The sequence below is a fragment of the Sylvia atricapilla genome, chromosome 3, assembly GCF_009819655.1.
Source record: "Sylvia atricapilla isolate bSylAtr1 chromosome 3, bSylAtr1.pri, whole genome shotgun sequence".
Classification (NCBI taxonomy): Eukaryota; Metazoa; Chordata; class Aves; order Passeriformes; family Sylviidae; genus Sylvia; species Sylvia atricapilla.
In genome coordinates, this window is record NC_089142.1 from 92,697,818 (window position 1) to 92,723,560 (window position 25,743).

The following is a 25,743-nucleotide window of genomic DNA, read 5'->3' on the forward strand; positions in this document are numbered from 1 at the left end:
GGAACAACCAGTGAGAAATGTAAATTCAATACAGGTACATTTTCAACTTATTATAATGGATATTAAAGAGCAGATATTCTTTATATAGTGGCTTCTTAGGTTGCAAAGAAAGTAACCACCAAAAAGACTAACCTCTGGGACTCTGAGCTTGAAGTTTTCTGCAAACAGCTTTTCTTGGAATTTATAGAATAACTGCAGATATTTGAGAGGCTATTAAACATGTAAATAGGGAGTATTTGGATGACAAAGAATGGGTTGTGTTGGAAGGGACATTAAAGGTCAGCCAATTCCAACCTCCTTGCCACAAACAGGGACACCTTCCACTAGGCCAGCTTGCTCATGCTTACCAGACTTCGGTGTTATCAAAACAAATAAATACTACACAGTTACATTTTGAATGTGGATTGTTATTAAGAAAAGGTTAGTAACTGAAATTTACATTAACTTTGTATTTTCAGTAATAAACACATTGCTGCATGTTTCACAGTACATCAGAGCAATGTGTTCTTTCTAAGATGATGCAAATAGTTGGCAGATTATAGAAAATTGTTCCAACCTTAGGACAGAAATAAACTTTTTGCCATCCAAAACATCCTCTGAAGTTTGTAACCAAGTTATCTCAATTTGAGCAGTAAGAGAATAGCTATTGCTAGCTCTTTGTATTAGGGCTACGCGGAAATATGTCAGTAGATAAAAATCCTTCCAATTTGCCGGGTTACACAAAAGTATTCTTTTTGACAATCTTTTGTGATCAAATTCCTTTGACCAGAATCTTGCCCATAGCTTTTTGGGTTTTTTCTTTTTTTTCTTTCCTTTTTTTTAAAAAAAGTTATTTTGTATTAGAATATAGAGTAAGTAAAGGCAAGTAAGTAAAGTAAGTAAAGGCAAATGCCACACAGTTTAGTGGATGTATAGCTTTTTAGGCCAGAAAGCACCACTGGGAAAACAAATCAGGTCAGACCCATAATTTTTTGGAGCTATAGCAATAGGAAATTGGTGTTTTGCAGTGAGAGTGAATCTGCGGGATTTGTGTACATTGTTTCAAGGGATAATCACCCCACTTGCCTAGAGTTGCTGCTTCTTACAGACATTGCCTGGAGGTCTGTGTTTTATTACTGTTTCATTAAGTGATGCCAATAAATTTTATTTATACTCCTTTATGTCTGTTTCCCTATAACCTTAGAAACAAATCGTATTGCTTGTAAAGAATCTGAGTAGTGCAAAAAAGAAAGGAAGCCTTGGCCACAGACAGCTGTGTAGTAACCACCTGCCAGCATGGTGTGAGCTTGTTGTAAACTCTTGCTGACCATAGTCAGGGTTATAGCAAATTGCAATTAATCAGTAATAATATTTTCTAATTTAACTGGAGAAGGGATTTCCCAAACATTCCTCCTCTGTCTAAACTTGTATTGTCTAGGTCCAAGGACAGGCTACTCCTCACCTTCAACTAGATTGCAGTAATTAAGATTTCAGTGTTGGTTTTGTTTCCCCCAAGTGTAAATATGCAAAAGTCATCAGTTCCAGGAATTTGTGCCCTTCTCTCTTGGACACTGCTGAATATGTGTCTTGGTTTTATTTCAAGATGATGTACATCTGAGAATTTCTAGAGAAATTGCTCATATTGTTTCATCATTTGTTGAAACCATTAAAATGTGTTGTTTCATGCTTTATATTAATACAGTAAATGGTGTGCTTGTTTTAAAAGTGAAATAAACCTTGTTTCCTTCTCTTTGACAGGTACTTGTGTCTACTTTATTTCAAATACCCAGTTTCAAACTGTTGCAAATTTCTCAAGGTGTTTAAAAAGTGCCTGTCATGTTCATATGCAAATTTATTCATTTTCTATGTGAATTTAATGCCGATTTAAATTGAGTGCTTTGACTGCTCATCGGTCAGAATGTGAAAGCAGTAGTTTCTGCCCAGATGTCAGCAAAAAAAAAGTGACAATTATGCTTTATGTTTGCAGAATATGTACAGAAAAAATTAAATACAGCTCTTGGTACACACTACCAGGTACTTTAGTAAACAGCTTAAGAGTACTGTCTGTTCCCTGTATAGCTTTTTTTCTGCTCCTGGAAAATAGCTTACCAGCAGTGTAGCAGACATTTCATCTCATACCACAACAAAGTAAGAGTTATCAAGCCTCACTGTGTTGTGTATTCAGAGTGATAAGTGCCTTAAAAATATGTTTTTCTGCTTTCAATATGTCTATGTCTTTTGCAAATTCCCAATATTTAGTCTTTTGCAGCAAGTCTTTCGACCTAAGGCAGAAAGCTAATATTGTTTTCCATTACCAGTAAACAAGAATGTTTTTGTTTGTGTTACAGGAAAAGGATGAGCAGCAGTCCCAAGCTTCTCCACCAACGAATTCTACATCAAGGTCACAGCTTTGCCTGCATAAACAATCCCCAAAACGTCTCTCTGATAATACTAGGGAGAGTCGTACGATACCCAAAGCAAAAAATTCCCCAAATGAACAGGGATTATCTGAGCAAGATGAGCAAAAAGAAAATTGTAAGGTGCAGTAAATCTGACTTAGTCACTACTAAGAATAACTGGTGATCCAAACCAGTTTGTAATGTAAATATCTGAACTGTATGGAGGGCACCATTTTCTCTTCTCCAATGAATAAGGATATATGGGTTCTGCAGAGCTTCTTTGTGAATATTTACTAATACCAATCATCACTCAAACTTGTGAAATAATGGTGAACAGGTACAATTGATCTTTTTATAGAATCACAGGATCAATTAGGTTGGCAAAGACCTTTGAGGTCACTGAGTCCAACCTATGACCTAACATCACTTTGTCAACCAGACTGTGCCACTGAGTACCACATCCAGTCTCTTCTTAAATAACTCCAGGGACAGTGATTCCCCCACCTCCCTGGGCAGCCCATTCCAATGCCCAATCACTCTTTCTGTGAAGGACTTCTTATGTCCAGCATAAACCTCCCCTGGTGCAGCTTGAGTCTGTGCCCTCTTGTTGTACTGCTAGTTAACTGAGAAAAGAGACCAACCCCCACCTGGATGTAATCTCCTTTTAGATGTATTTGTAGAATTATGACTGTAGCATTTTCTGTAAATACTTCTTTATAAATCTGTTTTAAAAATTAAACCATAGAAAAAGTGGCGGCATGTTGTCATTTTTGTTGTGTACCAACAGTTGATTTACAAAGGGAAAATAAACTCAAATATCTAAAAATACTGTTTTTCTAGGGAAAATGTGGCAAATACTATTGGATGATTCAAAATGAAGCAGTGATTTTACTTTCTAGGGGCAAGACAAAAATCTAGAACCAGCCAGAATGTGCATCCAGTGCACAGGTTTACTGTCCTGTGTTGGTTTCCCTTCTTCCTGATGGAATAATACTGTGCAAAAACAGGTGAGACATGATTTAAACAATGCCAAAGAGGACTGTCTTGTTTCCTTGAAACTAAGCATCTGACAATGTACTTCCCTAGCTCAAGGTCTTAGGTTGATTTTCACATCTGCCAAATGGCCCTTGGCCAGCCAGGAATCCTCAGCAAGATGGGTGTGAGCACTTTGTACCAGGCCAGAAAGATCCTGTAACAACAATTTTGTGTTTGTTCTACCAGCAATGGTTGTCTGCTGCTCCTCTGCAGATCACCCTTCACCTTGACAGTGCTTAACCTCAAGTCTGTCTCTATGAAAATTAATGAAGACCTGTACCTGATGTAATGAGAGTGGATGTGTTGGGAAATGGTCAGGTGTCAAGAAATATCTGTATTGAATTCCCTAGGTTACCTCCTTTTCATTCAAATAGCATTTAAGATTCTGGTATGATCAATACGAGAGAAGTAACTCCATTTAGTTCATGATAGTGCACTTGAATTTAGGATGATTCATTAGCAAAATGTTCACCCCAGCTTGTGGATCTCAAAGGTCTCACTGGGCTTGCTTAGCAGCACAGACCAATTTAACACTATAGAAAAGAGTGACATCAACCACATCAGTCATTATCCAACTAAACAGAAATTACGTTCTGATAATTAATATTATCCTGGCCTGGCCAGATATTAGGGAAATCAAGCTCCTGTATATAAGCAGTAGTGCCCTAAAGCTCCACGACGCACAGCAGAGAGGCATTTTCACATTGTTATTGTTACTAGATTCTGTTACTAACAGAAAGATGCTGTTTCTTCTTTCAGCAAAAGTGTGTAATAATGTTTGCTACTCCTTGAAAAAGATTTCTTAAAATAAGAGACAATATTTTTGTTTAAAGTTGAACTTTCAAAGTATAATGGTAACTTCTACTTCAAACTTAGTTTTACCTTCCAAGCAGAGTGGTTTTCTCTTTTTACATATACATATCTCCATTATTCTGCCTTACAGTATTGTCTGTTAGAATGCAGTCAGTTTAGGAGAACAAATGATCTACTCATCAGTCTAACCAAAACTTTTTAAAGAAATTCAACATTTGTATCAAATGTGTGTAGCAGAGTCAGGCAAATGAAAATATTTTTCATTGTTCAAAAGATCAAAATCTTGCCACACAAGCTATGCTTCAGTAACTAGATATACCTGTGCTTGGTGTCACAGCAGCAGATCTTGTGCCTTTTTCTGAAACATCTTAAGTTGTTTGTTAACTCAAGTGTTAGGTAATTAGAACAAGCCTTGTGGCACTATGCCTAAAGACTTCTTCCAAAATGTCTGAAAAGGGGCCCACCTTAAAGGATGCATTTTATTCCCTCTTCTTATGTCAGGATACTGTCAAAGCTCATAAAAGCTAAATTATTTCAGACCAAGTTTTGTATCTTGAAATTATTTAGGGATCGTCTGTGGAATTACAGCAATTAAAAAAAAATTGTCCTGAGGTAGAAACATGGGTATGAAGAGGCTTTGGTAGCCGATAACAGAAAAGACCCAAACAAAACTGGTATGTTTTATTTATCCAAATCATTGTTATTCTAGTTTAATCTAATGCCTTGAAAAGTGTCCCACTTGGAGAAGAGTGTGGAAAAAAACATCTATCTTTAGAAAGCTGTCTAATCTTAACCAGAAAAATTTGAACAACTATGTTATAATGAAAGAAGTGACTATCATCAGTAAAAGAAAAGTTGAGACTTTAGTTGTCACATATTTTCCTTCTTGGCTGCATTTGTTTTTTATAAGCCTTTTGTAAACCTTTAGCCATTTCATTATGTGTGAAATGTTTGCATTTTGAAATATTACAATCTAGGTTTTTTAGCAACTAGTATGTATTGGAGTAGTCTTAGCTTTTTGATGTAGGTTAAGATTTTAAAGAGGTCTTAGATTAATGCCTAAAGATATTGAAAGTGGGACTTAATATTCTACATTCCCTTGCAAATTGATGAGACTTCAGGTCACAAACCACAGAGGGAAGCTCTATCAAGAACATAATTCCCAACCTATCTGTATATCAAGCATGCAGAGCAAAAAAATTAGAGTGCCTCATCAGGATTCCTAGTAGGATTGTATAGGACGTGTTTTGTCATCTCTCTGTAATGAATGAAAGGACACTTGTATGTGGCTTTCTATTCTGAGTGTGAAAGTCCCTGTAAAAACATCTTTGGTGCTCTGGTATTGTTCTTAGCATGCTAATGTGGTTGTTGCCATAGTGGTACTGTGTTACATCACAGGAAGATGCATTAGCTGGATCTGTTTTTCACTTTCCTGTTTACCCAAGGTTTACACTGTAATTGGTGTAAAATCTAGTTTGCTGTCCCAAATGGTTTTGCATGCTCCCTGAAATACCCAGAGTTGTATGTTAAAAGCATGTTGCTGGAATGCTGACGTCCTTCTGCCATGTTCCCCCACAGCTGATGGAAGGGTCTGGGTCGTTTGTGATGTTCAGCTCTTTCTTCAGACTTTGAACTATTCTTTTCATTTTTATCTAGAAATGAGAGAAAAACATGAAAGGTGATTTGTTTGTTGGCTGCTCTTCCTGGATTCTTATTATTTAGGGACAATGTTTGAACTGATCTCTCAGGTGTCAGAATTCAAAATGTTCTCAGAATTTAAAATGTTTAAAATGTCAGATCCTGCCCTGACTTATGGAGCCCACTTGGCTGCAAGGGTGATCATGAATTCTCTGCACTGCCCTGCAGTTCCACTCTTGGGGACAGTGCTGCCATTCCTATGTTTGTTGCCTCACTGGGACCACTTGGAAGAGTCTGCTCAGCCAGTGATGGCCAGTGGGAGGGAGAGATGGAGCTGAAAGAAGAATCACACTCTCACCATCCAGCTAATTTTGTTGGTGTGCCCTACAGTTGATGTAAATAAATAGACTTTTAAGCAGAAAGAAAAATACCAGGGGGAGCAGTGATGAATCTGAATGTGCCCAGTCTCGGAAGTGTGTATTGGACAACAAAGCAAATAGTGCCCTAAAACCTTGAAGGTGGTGACAAAGTGCCACACATACCTAATGGGAAACTTCTCTATACAACACATGACAAACAAGTTCCCTTTACACAACATTGCTGAAAACTGTAAACACTGTAGGAAAAAACCCCAGAGCCACTCTATGGCCCAGGTGAAGGAGAACATGCCAGGTTTGTCCCAGAACAAGTTTTAGGTTCCTTGTTCTTGCTGTTTGAGATTTCAGCTGTGTAACCCTTAAAATGATTACACCTATCTCTGCTTTGGCCATCTTATCCTAAATAGGCATAATTTACAAAAGGCTGCCAGTAATTTTCTGCAGAAAGCAGCAATTGAAAGCAGCTGTTTGAACTTAATGATGTTGACAACTGGATGCAAGGTGGACTGTGGTGAAAGCAGACTGCAGTATCAGTACTCAAAGGCAATGTTGTGGATTTTCTTGATATATGGACTAGTCTACCTATAATTCCAGGGACAGGAGATGACCTCTATAAATTTTTTTTTTTTAAATTATAATATATATATATATATATATATATATATATATATATATAACATATGTAATAGAATTTTTATATCTACAATATATATAATATATTTGTGTGTGTGCAGGCTCTCTGACATACTTATATACACACTAAAGCACTTATTTCAGTGTAGAGTTCAGAAACTCTATGGAACATAGGAAAACAGGATGTAGCTATAAACCAGCTAAATCTGTTTGGCTTTTTGCATGGTTTTATTCCTGGAAGCTTTTTTAACAGCAGACAAATCATGATCTCTATTGACAATACAGCTGTTGAAATACTTCAGTGAAAGGTCTGATGGATGCATAGAAAAATCAGCAGCTCTTTGTATTTTGCTTTTCTGCTACTGTGCTTCATAAATTAAACAGATGGAAGCTTAGTGAGAATCTGCTCTGTGCTGGATAGAGAGGTTCCTTTCTTTCAGGGCTTCTTTATTTAGGTGCCCTGCTGAGTACCACATAAAATACACTGTAAATACATTTGAAGGAAGATTGACTTTTTCATGAAGACTGTGTATCCACATCTGACTACTGATTTTTTTCTTTTAGAGGTAAAATGGGAAGTTGGAAGTTATTAATTGTTAAATTAATAACTTAAATTTTTTTTTGTTTCCAGTATAGAGAAAAGAGAAGTGTTCTGTGTTCTTTTGACCTCAAGTTGAAAAATACTGTTTTCAACACTATTGTTGCTATTTAAACTTATGTGTGGTTTTAGGCACTGCCTGGCACTGAGAGATTTAAGATTTTAGTTCTTCTGAGGGGAGCATGGTTTGGATTAACTTAACTTAGGATGAACTTAATTACCTTAGATTCAAATCATGGAGGCTAGAAGTAGTAATGGAGAAGACTGATACTTCATGCTATGGGATTTTTCTTTCTCTCTAATTTCTTGTGAGCAATTACAGAGGAAAGAATCTATTTTGGGATTCCCAGATCTCCTACTTGCTTAACTGCTTGTTTAACTTGGTTAGCTGCTATTTTCCTTCTCTTTTTTATCTAAGTGCTTGGTATCTGGTTCCTGATATTATGTTCAGGTCAGCAAATCTACTGCTGAGACAGGCAGTTACACATTAAAATATTGGTTTATATCAAAGGATCTAAATAAAAATCTCCCTCAGAATGCACATTGCCTTACACTGCTTTAAGTACGAGTGGAAAGGGTACCAAATGATTGGTTTGTTCAGGTGTCTCCATCCCCATTGCTGACTTCTTTGACAAAGCAGCACTTTTGTGTTGAAAGCATCATTTTACTGTGCTTAAAATGATGTGTTAAAAATTGGAAGGTCAGTCAACCAGCTGCAGGAAGACAATATAGACTTGAATGCTCTGCCAGAGCTTCCAAAATGTAGCTGAGTTCATGGGTTGAGTGGTGTTTGGCTACATGGTGTTTGGCTACAGCTTAGAAATAAAAGATGAGGAAACTGGTCTTGTCTTTGGTCTGAAGCTGATGCTTTGCAAAAACACAGAGTCAACCTAACTATTGTAGAACTGGTGCTGGAATCACCATACTCAGATAACTGAGAAAGGGTTGTACCCCTGCTCTGATGAGCTTTAACTGAGGAGACCAAGTGGTAATTCTTCCTCACTTGTTTCTTATCCAATATCTCTTCATCAGCAGAGCAAAGTGGGGGATTTTACAGTCATTTGAAAGGCAATTCTCCTGGGCTCAGCCACCACAGTTGCTATTTCTGCATTGCTGTCTAGGGTACATTGAAAAAAAATGTTGATGGGAATCTAAGTGATTGCTGGCTTGCTGTAGCAGGCAGGAGGATTCCACAAATTCACATCATCCCTGTGATACACTGGAGACACTTCTATAAATTCAGTAATGCAGCTATGATTATTCTTCTCCTCGCCTCCCAATTAACCAGTACTGCACATATTGTTCCTTGTCAAATATCTTATTTTGTCAGATGCCAGAGAGCAGTGTTGTTCTCTTTTAAAATTGCTGGTTTGATTTCTGGCAGTACTTGATTGCTTTAAAATGTACTTTCTGCATCCATTTTCCTCAATACTTAATTAACTGGAGAAAACTACTGAAATTGAGGTTTCAGTTAAGTAGGTGTTTCACTTCTGTCCCCACTACCTCATTCATTTATTTCCTGTAGCTCACTCAAGTCCCAGAGACTTTGTCTTCCATTTCCAAGGGATTTTGCAGCCTAGGTTATCTATCTTCTAGCTAAATTCTCCTGGAAAAATCCCATTTTGGAAGATGCAGTTCCCATCTACATTAAATACCAGAAAATGCTAGAAACATGCACCTCTTTTGCAGGTCACAGCTGCTGCAGCATGAGCAGTGCTTGAGCATCATCTGTGGTACTTCTGTGCCTTTATAGAGGTGTCTTAGGCACCTACAGTGCAGGTAACTGCTAGAAAGCACTTGGCTCTCACCTTTATCCCGCTCCTTTTGGTGGAGCATGTTCTGTGGGAAATGCCTGCCTAAAATAAGCTCCCATAGAGTAGTGCTCTGTGGAACACACAGCATAAAGTAGCAGCAAATTAACCTTTTCTGAGTGAGAATAATGTGGAAGATTGCTACATCATAGCTTGGGACTGCATGTAGTCCAAGGTTATGCCTCCTGTGTGCTCAGGTTCCTCATAGGTAAGACACTAGCTTGAACATCCAGAATTCATTGGAGAAAAACAGGTGTTTTTTCATATTTTGTTTGACCCCATGTGTTTCTCTATTTCAGCCTTACAAAGAGCCAAGACCATTGGAATTAAAAAAACATCAGTGATCCAGTATAATCATACTGGGAGAAGAGAAAATGGTGATAAAATACAGAGTCAGCAGTCTGGATTGCAGGTAGTTAGTAAGCAAGCAAACAGTTCACGTATCTTGGAAAGTACAAGAGTAGATTCTGAATGGCAGATGATTGCAAAATGGGCTGAGAGCACCTGACCAGTGTGGTTTGACTTGCTCAAGACTGAGAAAATTATTAATATCACTGTCAGAATGAATCAAGGGGAAAACAGATTACAGTTTAATCAATTAGGATTCCTAGACCACCCTCATTGAACTTTGCTTTATTAAGAGATGATAATCATGATGACCTCTTTGTTCTGTGGAGGAAAACCTATGGGTATTCATGGCACAGAATGTAGTCTGGAGGCTGTCATACAGAAAGGGAAAAAAAATGAGCAGACTCTGAGGACCTTACTGGGAAAATTTTAAAACTCTGGTTCAATTTGAAGGTCATTACAAGAACCATTCATTCTTGACCATTTTAACAGAAAATTAGTTGTTCTGTTGAAACCTGTTAAAGATGACACTTTCTATGGGCTGGAAACACAAAATGTCCAATGCTTCAAAAGAAGTCACTTTTTCTGCTTGGAATATTAGTGTTCAGAAAACATAGAGCAAACTCTTTGTGATAGGATTGTGATTGGAAATCCAGTAGATTTCTTCATGCACGTGCTTTGTCAAAACTGACTGATGAGATTAGCAGTCTTCAGATTTTTTTCTTTTGAGAAGCTTATGCCCTTTAATATATTATGTTAGACATTAAGAAATACCCAAGAAAGTGAAAAGAGCAATTTTAAAACATCTTCCATGACTCAAAAGGAATTCTCACAAAAATTTCTGAACTAATACAGAAGTTATTCATACATATCTGAAGGCTGCTCTTTGTAAATATTGTAAGGTAATTTTCTATCTTCTGTGTTCTGTTTTGCTGACTTGACTGCTAAAGGGAACCTTCAACAAAAGGGAAAAATACAGTATAGCAGCCAAGGCTATGGAAGGCCGAGAAGAGTGAGAGTTTGTGGCCAGGCATGCACAGTGCTGAGCCATCACATTGGATCCTGTGTTTAACTAGGTGAGTGAAGTGTGTTTTACCTATGACAGTTTCCCCTCTAGACCTCATTTTAAAGCTTGGTGACCTATAACTAAATCATGGTCTGGGTTAGACTTGGTTTCAGTGGCCAAAGTAACCAATGCAGGTGTGAAGAATCTACCATACCACGTGTCCTCTGGTAGTGAGGTGGATCATGTCTGTGAGGTACTTGTCCAATTTTCCAGTTGTCTTCATGTTTGGAAATTCTGGTTTACATAAGCAACTTAAAGAAAATGGTGTTTGCTCCTGCAGGCACACCACTGAATGTGCACTTGAAGTGAGATGAGCTCTGCTGTATTAATAGCCAGAGCAGGCAGTGAAATTAGTACATCCAGTTGAAACTTCAGAAGAAATTTAAGAAATTGAATTAAACTATTCATGCTGGAATTTCTGAAATTTTGCCAAGATAGATTATTCCTACTTTAAGTCACTTGGGTAAGAGAACTTTTTTCACAGGACATTTCCTTTTCTGCCTGTGATGGGGCCACTGGGTCAGTACTGGTTTGGAAGGAAGTTTCCACATACCAGATCACTGACATTTTCTGTTGTGAGAAGAATAAACTTGGGTGCTGTGCTCATCTCAGAGCAGTCATTTTCATTTTTACTGGTTTACTTTTAAAACTTTCCCATGTGCAGTATCTAATTGTGGTCCATTACAAAATGCTGTATTTAAATGGTAAGAGTGCACACGGCTGAAAGGGACTGTTGGTAAGTTGTTTATTCACTTTGATGATTAAGCTGCTAATTATTGCATTAGCATCCCAAACCACAGTCGTTTGTGATGTGTCTCCTTAGGGAATCTCATGAGACACCATGAGGCTAAGTAGAAAGGGTATGGCACTTGGAGAAGGGAAGGGCCAAGAACATGTAGGAGATAATGCCAGGGATTAAGCAAAGGTTGCTTTCTCCTGTGTCCGCTTTAATATGACTCAAGATAGTGCTGAGGCATGGTACATCAAAAAAGAGGTGGTTTTCCCCCCCCCCCCCCTTAGTAATGTGAAAATAGACCTTTCCACTAATGGCTGTGAAAGGCCCTATGACACTTTCTGCCAGGTCTTATCACTGAGGCCATACTTGCACAGTAATCAAAGGAAATAATTTTATTTGGTTGAATAAAGTGGCTTTTCAGCTTCCACATCACTGTGGTGTTCAGCTGCCTGTGCTGTTCTAGGTTCCTGTCCTGAAATGTTTGGTAACACTGCAGGGTGCCATTCATCAGATGTCTTCCATCTTTCCCTCTCCTGAGATAAAATTTTGGCATCATTACACTGTATTTTTTTTGAAAATGAACACTTTATGATCCTCCTAAAAGCAAAGGCATAAAGCAAGTGTAAGATATTACTTTGTGTCTTCAGAAGCTTTTTGGTTTTATATGACAAAATTCCCAGAAATAAGTTACTTGGAACAGTTTGCTCATTGGAGGACTGATGGGCACTGGATCCCTCACCCCTGCAGGTGCTGTGTTAGTTTCCCATCAATTTCCTGAAATGATGCACTTACAGACCCATTTCAGTGGCTATTTCAAGCCCAGGAGATACGTTTTCCACTTTCCTGCATTATAAGAGCTACCCTTTTACTTGTACCTCTTAGCAAAGACCAGCATTTTTTTTCTTTTTAAAGAAATATTTTTTATGGAATTGATAGCTTCTCGAAATGTATCTGAGTATGGATCAGATTCTGCAGCAGATATGTCATCCTTGCACTTCTAAAGGTATAAAACTCTCTGATGGTGGATTCAAGCAAGTGGCTAGACAATAAAACTCAATTTTTACTAGCTTTCTTGAGTGGACACCATTTCATTACTGCAGAAAATGGGGGAACTTGTTTCCTCTGTGAAAATTTGTTGGAAAAACTCTTCAGTTTCTTAATTTGTGTGGTAGAAAAAAAAATTGTCATGCTCAATCATAAAAGAATGTTTGAATATTCAGAGCTAGCCACATGAAAGAGCCCTCAGCTGAAGAGTTCTAAGTGAGACACTGGATGCAGTCTGCAGAGGCAGTGAAACAGTGCGAACAGCAGAAATAATTTTTGCTGGAAGGACTGGTGCATGCTTTCTTCTGGGCATGCTGTTTGACATTGCATGTTCTAAAGCAAAAAAATTATCTATCTCTGTTTCCTAAATGAATTAGGCAACTAATTGCATTCTTCTTTCCCTCAGTCCCCACTGAGTATGTGACCGTTTCCCTGGAAAACCAATGGTGCTCCTCTCTTCCTCAAAGCTGGAGAAGAGGCTGCAGGTTCTAGAGCAGTGAATTCTCTAGTAAGTGGTGAGGATTGCTCGGACATAGTCTGTGGACAAACACAGACATTTGGGTGGGTTTTAGCACCCTCATGATGTTAAACAGGCAGTAGACCAACAGATGGTTTCAGGGAGCAGATCTCAGACACTGTGCTGGAGCAAATGCCAGCAGGAACTTGGAGAGGGGAGTGTTGGTTTTGTATAGCAAGTACACAGAAGAGCAGAGCTCAGAGAAGGAAGGGCCCAAATAACAATTTGTCTAGAATCCAGCGTAAGTAAAAAAAAAAAAAAAAAAAAACCAAAAAAAAAAAAAAAAAAAAAAAAAACAAAACAAAAAAAAAAAACCATTGCAATCACCTTATTTTGTCTGTCTGGGACAGGAAATAAAAAGAGTTTGGTTTGAAGGCAACAAAATAAAAGAGAAAAATATATTTTGGTAGGACCAAAGTCCACTCGCTATGAAATTAATTTCCATCCACTGGCCAATTCACTTTTAAAAGCTGCAAAGTGATTCAGCTTCCAATACTTTTCATGTGGGAGCTCAGCCTCGTCTAATAAATGTCACTGCTCTCAAACTTCTTGTGGCGTATGTTATGCTTACACTTTTTATTTAACCTTTCCAAAGAACACTTCTTTTTCCCGTGTGTGCTGTGTTCTCCTCCCTCTTCAGAGGTAGCTTGGTTCTTTTTCCTTTCATTGATGCATGGCTAAACATGTAAATATGTGATAACAATAATCTTTAAATCAGTTATCAGGCAATTTTATTCCTCTTTTCTTTGTTTCTTTAAAATTTTTAGTCAGTATTTTTGAAGGGCAACACATCAGGCTTAAGCTCAGCTCAGGTGCAGAACAATGTGTTCCTAGATATCAAACATGTTGCAGTGGGACATAGCAGAAATCTGCTACTCCTTACAAATGCATCCTTCTGGAAGCAATCACGTACCTTCAGTTTCCTATTAAAGGTTTCTCAGCTCTATCTCTAAGGCAACAGTTGACCTTAGAAATATGCTCAGCATCCTCTAGTCAGATGTAAAATACATATCCTCTCAAATTTAGGTGCAGCTGCTGATTTTTTTCCCCACAAAACCAACTTAAATTTCATTAATTTCAACTTAGATCGTTCTCTAAACACTTTTCCCACCTACTGCCTGTCAGTCCAGCAACTAAACAGTTACCAAAATACCACCTCTCCCCTAATTGTTTCACTTTAAAAGACAAAGTAACATTCTGCATTCTAATTATTTTATAATTCCTTTGATCGTTGTTTATTCAATGCGCAAATCATGTGTGCAACTCCCACATGCCTAGTGTTGAAGGAAGTATAATTCTAAATGGTTACAAATTTGCAGAAACAAATAAGCCAAGGTAGCTTGTTTAAAAGCCACACTCTGACATTTTCTCAGAAATATTCCCACCTGCTGCAGCAATATGAGCTTTAGAATGCAATCTCCAAGTCCTTGACCATGAAACCTTTGGATCATCAGACCAAATGAAATGTCATTTTGTGCAGAGGCCTTTAAAGTAAGATCTAGAGGGGAACTCAAGCATCAAATCCCTCTCAAAGCCAGAATTAGCAGGCTCAGTCCCTGTGGGATAGAGGAGAAGCACAGGATAAAAAAGCCTAAAGGCCTGTGCACAGGGCAGGGTCCTTCCAATTAGTATTTGGCAGGCAATGCAAGGAAGGCTGAGAATGAACTTCTGCACCCTCTGTGGAGCCCACAGTTCTGCAGCAGGCCCTTGGGAATGTGGGTTTTTTTTGGTTTTTTTTTTTTTTTTGGTTTGGGTTTGTTTTTGTTTTTGTTTTTTTGTTTTTTTCTTTATTCAGAGTCTGTAAAAAAGAAGGAATTTATATTATCAGTTATTGGGAAGCAGAAAAACCTAGTGCCTTTTAAATCAGTGCTCCAGTCTCAGTTTGCAGTACTCATGTCCTACATTTTGCTCCTACAGTCTAACCTAGAGGAATTAGTTGAAAAGCCCAGCTGAGCCATCTGCTCATGAGGTGTTGGATTTGGGTCTTCTCAGACTTTGGAGTCTGAGATGGGGCAAGAGCTTAAACCAAACTGGGATATCAGCAAAGAGAATGGCAACGCTCCTAACACCACTTTCTCTGAGAATAACTTTTAAAAGCAAAACTGTCTTCTTTCCAATTTTTTCAAAGGGTGGTTATAAACTCTGCTCTCAGAAGAGGGCTCTAAACCCTGGATTAACACAGGTAAATGTGCTTTTGCTCATTCTAGATAAGGTCCAGACTTGCAGACAGGAGAGACAGGACTGTGGCTGTGTATTTGTGCCTGGCATTTATCATTGTTTCTCCACAGACCTCTTCCCTCAGTGTGGGAGATATCCAGACAAGCATTTTGAGGTGTATAAAAATTCTCAGCAGGCACCACCTGAGGAGGCTTAATGTTGGACTAAAACTAGAGTTTTGCATTCTGTTCTGGGGACCAAACTCCTAAATTCAAGCTATTAAATTGCAAAGTCTTCTTACTGGATCTAGTCACAGCCTCCAAGCCTTATCTTGCTGGTCTACTCCAGAAAATAGCAGTCACAGCAAAAAATGCAGCAGCACACATTCTTTGTGAATAGGTTTTATGTAATTAAAGCTATTCTGCATGCTAATCACATTATCTGTCTTTTAGACACATTATTGGAGCAACACACAAAAATGTACAGAAAAATCTCCCTTTAGCAGCCCTCTATGGAAAACATCCTTACTGCTGCTTTGGTAGGTGGAATTTCTCCTTGCTTTTTATTAAAATTACATAGTAGTTGATCTGCCATAAATTGTTCCTCAGCCTTGATGTACAACATTTCTACTGGAGGTGACAGAATATTTAATATTAGATGCATTTTGCTCACCTCATCAAGGTTATGCCTCTTACTTTTAATGTGCATTTGAAATACATCTTCTAATGCCCTTTAAAAAAAAAAAAAAAAAGGAACATCAGTGTAAAAAACCTCAACTGTTCAAGGTCCATATACTTTCAGAATGAAAAATAACTACTCAGCCTGTTTTTCAGATCACTTAAAATACATCCCAACCTTCCACTTTTGCTCCATCCCCTCCCTATCCACCTGCAAGTGGATTAAAAAACCAAAATCTTAAACATTTTGAGATTGTTGAATATTCTCATTCCAAGTGCATGCTTTTAGCAAGAACTATGTTAGGGAAAGACTTTCATGTACTTAATTCTAATTTTTCCTCCTACTTTTAATAAAAATATAGGAGTACTGATGCTCCCCATCACAGTGGAATAGTTCTCCTCTGTGTTTTGGTGGGGCCTAAGTCTCTCTTGCTACTGTCAAATTCTGTCCCACCACTGACTGAGTGGCACTGCTGGGGCTATGGGGATTCTGGGCAGTACTGCAAGCAGCCTTAGAGTCATTTATAGCTCTTGTTCCTTTGTCCAATATATGGTGCTACCCAAACAGGTCTTTGGAACTGCCTCTAGGAAGTACTTTTTAGACTCTGAAGGTCATTTGCAGGATCTCTTTGTTCTTGGGTTTCCTTTTCAGTAACATCATAGGCAAGCACTGAAGGTTGGACTTTTGTGCTCTTCAGAAAGTTCTTTCCACAACTTTTTTAGAGCCATGATCAGCTATGAGCAAAGGATGTGTGAACTGGTAAAAACAAAGACCAATCTGACTAAGGAAATTAGGTATCCAGGTTCTGCAAACACAATTAAATCTAACCCAATGGTTGCATTTTCAGCAATGTTGGCAATGGGCTGGAGGGCTCAGCAGAGCTGGTTTGGTTTTATACTATATATTAGAACTGAGAGGCACTGATGATTTTATCTATAGAATACTGGCCTAAATAAATGAAAACTTCAAAATGTGACTATAATATTAACCCTGCAGAGTAGCTACAGCCACTAGTTGTGTCTCTTTCTTAGTTTGACATAAAACCTATTTAGAAATTCATTTTGTGCCTTGAAATGAAAGGATAGTAGTAATTGTTCACTTTTCTTCTGCAGAGCAAGTAAGTTTGGCTATTAGAGACAATCCAAGAACACAATGGATTATTTTTTAGTAAACTTTATTTTTGAGGGAAGGAGAACACAGCATCCAAGCTACCTCCCTCTAAAGCCAGCAGAGTAGTATTCTCACCCTGCAGGCCTGAGCAGGGGACACAAACACACAAATCCTTAACTTTTTTTTTACTGTATGTATGAGCTGGTCCCATACTTTGTGACCTTTTCAATGTAAATGAATTGGTGTCTTTTAAATCAGCTAGTGCTCCTCCCACTGTATCCAGAAAATTCACTTCTAATTTGGACCTTATGTTTGTCTGAAAATTGAAATACCTAGAAGGAAGGAGGGGAACTCATAACTGATTTCTCAGAAAACAAACTAACGACTTCTGTCAACGGCCACTTATTTTTCCTTTAAAAGGGGCTTAAAGATTTTAACTCAAATCCTCTAAATTGAAAAAGAAATACCTTGGTGTCAGGCTGAGCTGGATTGATTTTGGGGGGTTGGCACCTCTCTAGCATCAAAACACTTAAAATCTTAAACATTGAGGTAAAATTCTCTGTCAAAGCAGGAGTTTCTTCCAGTTATGATGCAGGCAAGAAATTGCTTAGGAAAGGGGCACCCAGTTTTGTCACTTTTAGCAGGGCTATAAACAGCTCTGTGGTTTATCACAATCTCTAAATATTAGAAATGTGTTGCTTTACTATTAGAATGTACAGAACATGAGCCCAGAAAAAGTTGCTGCATTTAGTCACCAGCTGCATAATGTGTGTTTGGCTCTAACCTTTATGTGTGAATCATCAACTTGAGACTGCACATATCCTAAAGAAAGCAATCTTTGCATTTATTTATTTTGCTTTCATAGGAATGAGGAAGAACTCTAAACACAGAATCTTGCTTTGGCAAACTTTGTTGGGGAAGACTCCATGGGTTGCTAGCTCAAGTTTGGCTGTTAACTGGAATGAGACAGTTGTAACAATAATATCTATCAGCAACCTATATGAAGGAATGAGGTTGAGAACAAGGTTAGTGAATATAATATTTCCATGTTTCTACTACAAGTCAGTGGGAAATATGAGGCTGGCTGAGAGTATTTTCTATTCAGCTACTCAGTTTAGATCATGACTCCCATACAGTGCAGTCACAAAAGAATTCATCCAATTAAACTGAATCAGAGTTACACTTTGCTGTCATTAAAATCACCAATTCTTTACACTGATTTGTCAAAATTTTGTTTCTCAAAGGAATAAATATTAAAGGCAGAGCACTTACTCTTTTTGATAACAACTTCTAATCAAAATATCATTTGTAAGATCCTGGAGAAAACAAAGGTACTCTTCTTCTCTATAGAAACACATAAACCATCAGCATCTTTTTTTAACATACACAGAATACAAATAAGGTTTAAAATACCAACTAAACAGGCAGTAGTTTTAGAGTAACTAAACAAAAGTGCGTGATCTATTCACTAGTCTGCATTTTTTACTAATCAGGCTTACGAGTTTTAAAATAACTGATTTTGACCATTCTGTTGATCAACTCCCAAAATATTCCAATCCATTAACTTCATTAATCTAAAAGATCCATATCTTTTGTGAACAATCAGTTAAAAATGGTTCCAGTGAACAAAGTGTAGGTAGCAGAAGATAATTTTAATATTGTTTATTTATTATTAGTCTTAACATATTTAGCTTGCCAACAGTAAGAAGGGTGTCATGACCCAGAAAAGCTCTTCCAGCTTTCTGATTCCACATTTCCGAAGCAAGTAGCTGAATCCTTTATTCCCAATAGAATCCCTCTACTCATTGCATACAGCCATTGGTAATAGGCTCTTGTGCCATATTTTCAATTTTCCGCTAGATTTATTTCTACTTTAATATTTTGATAGAAAACATAGAAATAGTTAAAAGGGACAAACAAAAATTTGACTTACACTTCTTCAAGTTGTAATCCTGGACAAAGTGGTCTTTCAGAATCATGACTCCACAATTCATGGTTCTGCCACAAAAATGAAAAGGAGAAAAAAGTAAATAATTTCTTTAATTATCTTTGTATTATCATTATTTATTTCTATTCAGAGTACCAGGGGAAATCATCCGATTCCACAACATATCAAAATCACAACTATATGACATTCCAGCTCATGTGAAATAAATGTCTTGGGTGTCAATCACTCATGTAAATAATGAACAGGTATTATTATTGGGTTATGTTAGCAGAAATGGCAATCAGCTTGTATAATCTGAGAGAAATTACGCAAATATAAAGAAAACCAGAATTTCTGTCAAAATCGATAATCTTTACAGATTCCATGCAAATATAACAGCACTTTCATTAGAAGCACATGCAAAATACATTTGTGTTTTTGAAAGAGGACTTAGAAAATCAGATCAGGTCATCAAATTAGAGTAGGAGCTCCTCTTCTAATATCGTTAAATGAAGGTTTTGGTGTTTGGAACAAGGACTTAAATAGTACTATCAAGCACAAGGTTATCACAAATCATGCCTGTGCTTCTGTGGTTGAGCTGTGTAGAAATTCAGCATGGCTTCTGTAAACAGGCATGTGGGCCAAGGAAATATACAAAACTCTATCATGCATGGCTCTGGCTACTATTAAGCAGCCCTTAATTTTAAGTGCACTAAAATTTCCTAAATCAATCCACCGATCATCTTGAAAATTCAGATGACTAATGAGGTGTAACTTCCAGACAAAATTTTGCATGGCATTCTACAGCAGTGACCGTAGACTGAGTGAATAGCACTTTGTCTGGACATTTCTGGGCTCCAAGTTATTACTCAGTTGGAATGGAAGGCTGTAAACCAACTAAAAAGCAAGAGTTCAGTCAAGTAGGAAAGAGCTCTGCTTTCAAAAGAGCAGATTTCTGCTGGGATACACTGTTTTGTACATCACATAGTGTCTTATTTGTGTTTCGCAGAGAGACCTGTTACTTTAGCTGTTCCTGTTTTATTCACAGATGCCTGTTGACCCTATCTAGCCCTGCATGCTGGATTCCTCAGTTATAACCTTAGTCACTTCTCATAAGATAGTTGAATATTTTGGTTTTGAACTTAGAAAGATTCCACAAAGCCACTGAATCCATTATCCATTTCATTTCCATGTAACCAGGACAACTTTTTTGTATGAGCAGTGTTTTCTGCCCTTTTTTCTTTGTAGCTCACTGGGTACACTCACCTCAACTAGCTGCTGAGAAAAGTGGGCAGAATGTGGTCTCATATGTGCATCCTCTAAAAATCTGAAAGATTCAAAGCACACTGAGAAAGTGTTATGATTCAAATGATGTGTTTGAAAACAAAAATGTATAACTTTCAGCATTGATGTCAGTACCTGTGCAAACCTTGTTTTTTTTTGCTGTTGATGCCTGCTGATTTTGTTGATGGCCTGCCTGGGGAGGAGCTCCTTTTTCTGGAAGGAGGATTATAATACCTATATTTTACAAGAAAAGCTTGATGTGATGTCTTCAAGATCCTAGGGGTAAAACACTGCTTCTTTTCTGTAAAGTAAATTGCATGTTTGTCAAGAAGGTCCCCAGAGTAGGTTTTACCAACAGAGTTTTGAGATGCCTTCTTCCTGTTGTGACTGCCCAAAGGCATGTGCGGCTGCAGGAGGGGTGAAGCAGATGATCTATGGGCACTAGGACTGTGAATTGGCATCTGAGACAGAGGACACAGAGCAGTATTTGGGATAGTCTTTCTTGCAGCAGGAGCCAGCATCAGAGTCCTTGAAGTGAACTTCTGATGTGACACAGAGAGGGGCTGCTCTCTCTTTGTCCTGGGATAGTTGCTCTGACCGGACAATGGGTGGCCATTTTCCAACAGTGCCCCATTTCTCTGTAAGTTAAAAAACAAAACTGACAGATAAATTGCACGAGAATAGAGACACTATTTCCCACAGAGTAGCTCACACAGGAGGAATTTTAAGAAACAGTTTTCAGACTGGCTCAACTGGTTAAGATGTGTAACTGACTTGATCAGTTCTGATAACTGATCAACCACAGTTAGTCGTTAGTTAGTAAAGCCATCCTGCCACTGTGCTTGAGCTAATTAACCAGTCCTGTACCTAGTTTCCTTTTCCTTCCTTCTCATTACTAAGCTGACGTTTCTAGTAACAAGTAGTCTTGGGAAATTACAGAAGTCCCATTTTCCTTGCCAGGGCTGAGAGAGGGAGAACAGGAGACTTTTTTCTTCCTTGGACATTGTGTATTATTGCCTATGGAACTGATGACTCAGTGGCAGTCTCACAGTCCTCCTTAAATGGTATCTTCTGTTCTCTCTCTTTGTGTGCCTTTGAAGGTGTGAGTATGGCATCATCTCATGAGTCTGAAGTCAAACAGAGCCACTGCTTTCCCCACAAATACCACAGGTGAAATTGTGATCTCTTGTTTTGTTATTTGTCTCACTGGGAGAAAGATTTTACAAATGATGCACGTTTGAACTGGATGATATTTGTAAAAAATATCATTGGAAATCTATTGATAAATGCACAATGATTCTCAAATTATAGAAAGTCTTACAATCTAAATATAGTCTGCTGAGGAATTTTTGCCTGAGAGAGACACTGGACTATGGTAGGATGAAATGTTTTGCAAGAATTTGTTGAGGTGAGGTCCACTGGCAGAATTTGGTGATGAACAAGTCTACTCACATTAATATGGGCTTGTCCAGTTTCTGGTATCTGGCAGAATATACAGAAATAGGATTAATTACTTTAGGGTCCTGGTATTACCAATAAGTAATGTTCTAAAATTCAGGGAATACTGTAAAACAGTGCAAAAATACGGGAATACCGAGAAAAAATATTGGAATTTCATTATCTTGAAAACACTGCGTTGTCTTGAACACATTTTAGTCACATAATATGGGTACCTGTCACTGTGGGCCATGTAGGGACAGAAATGGTTCTGTGGGAGGACAGGTGCCAGGTGGCAAAACTGAGGGTCAAATATTATCTCTGCTTGACTAGACTATAAGAAGCCACACTGAACAAACCTGCATGTAACTGCTGTGCTACAGGCACTCCCCACACCACAGAGCACAGCTAACTAAGGGGAAAACTGGCTTTTTCATGTGGCTCAATGCCACCTCTGTGACAGATCTTACACTATCAGAACATCACATACCTTCTGCTCGTTTGGAGAAATACTTCTGCACTTGACTGGTGAGGGAGGAAGACCATGTACAAGATCCCTCTTGCATTTCTCAAGGGTTTGAATTAGTCTGTCTCTTTTCTGCTGGTCCTTGTCTGTAGATGTAAATATAAAAATACAATCTGTTCCTATTAAATCAATGATCAGGTAACAGAGTATTGCTCCTCATTCTTCCTTTTTGGCCACTAAAGGCTATTTTGTCTCCTCCTCTTAATACCATGTAACAAGGAGAGAAAGGCAATCATTCTACCTTTTACAGTTTGCTCTTGCTGCTTCTGCGCTCAGCACACATCTAAATTTAAAATCAGCGTGAGCCAGGACTCCTTTACATCACTCACACAGTCAGTAATGAGCTAATGGAGGGATAAGAGAGTATGGTAACATTTTGCTCCCACCATGTGCATCCTTTCCCCTATCCTAAGCAGAAGCTGAGAGAGGTCAAAACAGAAGACCTGAGGCAGCTGATTCAGGATGCAAGTCTACTACTAAGAGTTCAGTGACCAAAGGCAGGCTGCCACTGTGGTCTGTGTGGGCTGCAGTCCCAAGAAAGTCCTCATTCTGCACTGGTCTAACTCAGGCCAAGAAGAGTAGGGTGATCCTTTTGTTAGGGTGACCCCTTACACACGAAATTAACAGAAACAGACTCAGCCCTTTAGCCCTGGCACAGAAGCTGTGTAAGCCCAATCTTGAAGTACACAAGGCCAGGTTGTGTGGGGCTCTGAGCAACCTGATTTAATGCAAGTTGTCCTTGCCAATGGCAGGCAGATTAGAACCAGATGATCTTTAAGATCTTCTTTAACCCAAACCATTTGATAATTTCATGACCTTCTGATCTTCCTGAAATATGCAAGTGAGAGTAGAAATAAGAACACTTATTCTTATAATTATTATTGCTGTATAGTATATTATAGAATTTAATATGTAATATATTATATACTGAGTATTATAAAATAATAATAAGAAAATACAGAGGTATGAAGCAGTTATGAATTACCCAAGACTACAGAAGCCCACAGGGGGCATATTTATGTATAATGAAAGCTTATCACAATTCACCACCCCTTGTCAGAACCTTACTTTAAGTAATGCAAACAGGAATGGTGGATGACCAAAATTTTCAACTCTTTTTACCTTGTGTTCCTTCTCTTAGAGAAAGTATATGTTGATGGGCAACATATACAGTACATTTCTTTTTTTAGAGAGATGTTTAAAAAATACCCTCCTGCCCCTCCAGTTCTAGCTGAAACTAGGGACTCACACAAAATATCAATATAGTGGGGTTCACTGAGGTCTTGTGAGCTGCATATGAACTTTTGAGTTGCAACTGCAGCTCTATCAGAATTTCCTCATCCTATGGAGCTCTGGCACATGGTAGCATATGCCAATACTGCCAAGCAGGCCAACAAAGAAATGTGTTCTGCTCCCTCCCCTTTGGTTGCAGCTGTAGAGGCTACTGGAAGATGTAATTCTAGACAGCCTGAAAGGCTTCAGGAGGGTTGGTGAAATGTGACTTCTGTTGCGTGATGATGCTTTGATTAATAATGAATTATGCCTGTCAAAATTCACAACTGCTTCCTCATCAGCCCAGAATGGCAAGAGACTAAAACTTGCCCTCATAATACATTGCAAATTTTTTGTTAACGAGAAGCAACAGCTCCTCCTCTGAAGGGGTGTAATTGCAGGCCATCTCACTAATGTCACAAAGAAACACCTGAAACCTGGAGAAGCAGCACTTACTAAGCATGTTTTTTATCAAGGGGTAGATGCACCAACCTGTATTTAGTATTGCATATTTCTGAATGAACAGGAAGGTTAATAGGTTTTAGTCTTACAGTGCTATTCCTTTTGGAAAAGAAACAACTGAAATTTTTCTAAAAACAAAACAAAAACACTTATATACTAAATGGGTGGCTCCTCCAAAGTTTGTGAGGGGTCTTGTATGGGGCTCACCATCACACAGTCTAAAATGGCCTCAAGGCTGCTCCTTTTCATTGAAAAAAACAGATGTCACTGACAGCTAAAACCAATATATAGTCTCCCGAGGCATGTAATCTGGCTTTCCAGTCTTGCATAGACATGAATTCATAGCATCATCCTATTAAGAAAAGCATGTTGACAATGCTAAATCCTATTTGGATGACTGGGAAGCAGGATTACACAACTCACTGGAACAAATAACAAAATGTACTTGCTCAGTTGCACTCATGCAGATATTAATACAGTCCTTGTTTATTTCAGTTTTCATGGGGCCTAATCAAAGACACCACACTACGCCCCTCCCCCGCCTTCGGATTAATTGCATTCTGCAATCATGAAAAACAGCAGGCAAGGCAGCTTGGGTGGTGTGTGCGCAACAGCGCCACCAGTCAGGGTACCAGGTTTCTTTCAGGACTGTGCCAATGGCTTGGGAGGCCTCAGGAAAAAGTGACATCCATGCCACTCTTTCTTCTGTTAGTGTAGGAAACACATAATCACAGAATGATTACATGCGGTGCTTTATTGAAGAGCTCTGGGAGTCAGGGTTCAGACCCAAATCCAACTCCGACAAGGGCTCAAAAAGTATACAGTCTTATACCCTTTCGTTATACAACTCTATGTTAATTATTAAGCCTCCATTGTTCTATTGTATACATCCAAGCATGAATTTTGGTTAATATCTTTCCTTGTGAGTCTCATGATTCTGGTTTAAGGTAATAATCACATTCAGCTACCAACAATTGTTACAATTATATCATCTATCATATGATGATTAGGTACAATTTCACCCAACCTAGTAGAGAATAGCTTTATTTCTAAGGCCGATGTATCTAAATACAAATCGTTCTCATCCCCCCCTTCTCCCCTGATTACCTGGGCAAAGTTATACTTGATTTGGTTAAAACAATAGCATGAAAACAACATCCCGGTTGCAGTGAAGCTGATGTCCTATTCCCCAGCTTTGCAGCCCCAGAAATAATTTTTTTTATTTTAACCCTATACTATCACTTCTGTCTGGGCACAGGTGAGGCAGGACAACCAAGTCTTCAGCAAGCCTTGCCAAGGGCAAGAAAATAAAATGTTCCAGGTCAAAGAGTCACAGGTTATAAACAGATTTGTCTAGTATTTCACTGATATTTTGACTATAAATATGGGTTATAAACATGCCACATGGCAGCAAGCCTATTCAAATACATCTTGTTCCAGGGAATTATAGTTTTATGTTTTGAGGCATTAGCAAACGCTCCTGGGAAGAATGTCTCATAGCAACCCTTTCTCACCTTTCCTGATACTTTCACGTGCTGGGTTTTGTATGTGCCACAGCCAAGTGAGGCTGACTGAGGGGTCCTGCAGCAGATCCTGGTTTGCTGCCATATCTGCTAAAGGATTTACTTGCCTAAACACTTTCCAGCCCTGCTCTCCAGTTTCTCTGTAGAAGAAAACAACCACCTGCCCATTATACCTTTTTCCAAATGCTTTTTGAAAACAGCAATGGTCAAGAACAGAACAGAAAATAACATGAATTTTTGCATGATGCTTAGCGGCTTTTTTTTCTTTTTCTTTTAGAAAAGAAAAAGTTAGCTCTCCCTCGCCTTCTGTTGTCATGTCTTAGCTGAAGAGTTTAAGAACTGGCTGAATTGCTTCCCAGGGAATAGAATCATG

The 25,743-nt window shown here is 38.4% G+C and overlaps 2 protein-coding genes and 1 long non-coding RNA gene across 3 annotated transcripts in view; 1 reads left to right on the forward strand and 2 right to left on the reverse strand.

Annotated features, from left to right (window-relative positions):
• The window catches only part of CENPF (centromere protein F), a 33,904-nt gene extending 30,787 nt beyond the window's left edge, over positions 1 to 3,117 (forward strand). Inside the window, 1 exon segment of the mRNA XM_066316185.1 lies at positions 2,328 to 3,117. Within this exon segment, the coding sequence (XP_066172282.1) occupies positions 2,328 to 2,528 (201 nt within the window). The 3' untranslated portion in view covers positions 2,529 to 3,117.
• Positions 1 to 25,743, reverse strand: part of LOC136359509 (uncharacterized) — a 515,416-nt gene that overhangs the window by 339,649 nt on the left and 150,024 nt on the right. The gene's annotated exons all lie outside the window — the stretch shown is intronic.
• The window catches only part of LOC136359807 (spermatogenesis-associated protein 7 homolog), a 35,803-nt gene continuing 15,812 nt past the window's right edge, over positions 5,753 to 25,743 (reverse strand). Inside the window, exons 4-10 of the mRNA XM_066316747.1 lie at positions 22,078 to 22,199; positions 20,286 to 20,788; positions 20,133 to 20,193; positions 18,873 to 18,937; positions 18,212 to 18,283; positions 15,824 to 15,881; positions 5,753 to 5,878 (exon numbers count right to left, since the gene is read on the reverse strand). Coding sequence (XP_066172844.1) covers positions 5,753 to 5,878; positions 15,824 to 15,881; positions 18,212 to 18,283; positions 18,873 to 18,937; positions 20,133 to 20,193; positions 20,286 to 20,788; positions 22,078 to 22,199 — 1,007 coding nt within the window. The remainder of the gene's footprint in view (positions 5,879 to 15,823; positions 15,882 to 18,211; positions 18,284 to 18,872; positions 18,938 to 20,132; positions 20,194 to 20,285; positions 20,789 to 22,077; positions 22,200 to 25,743) is intronic.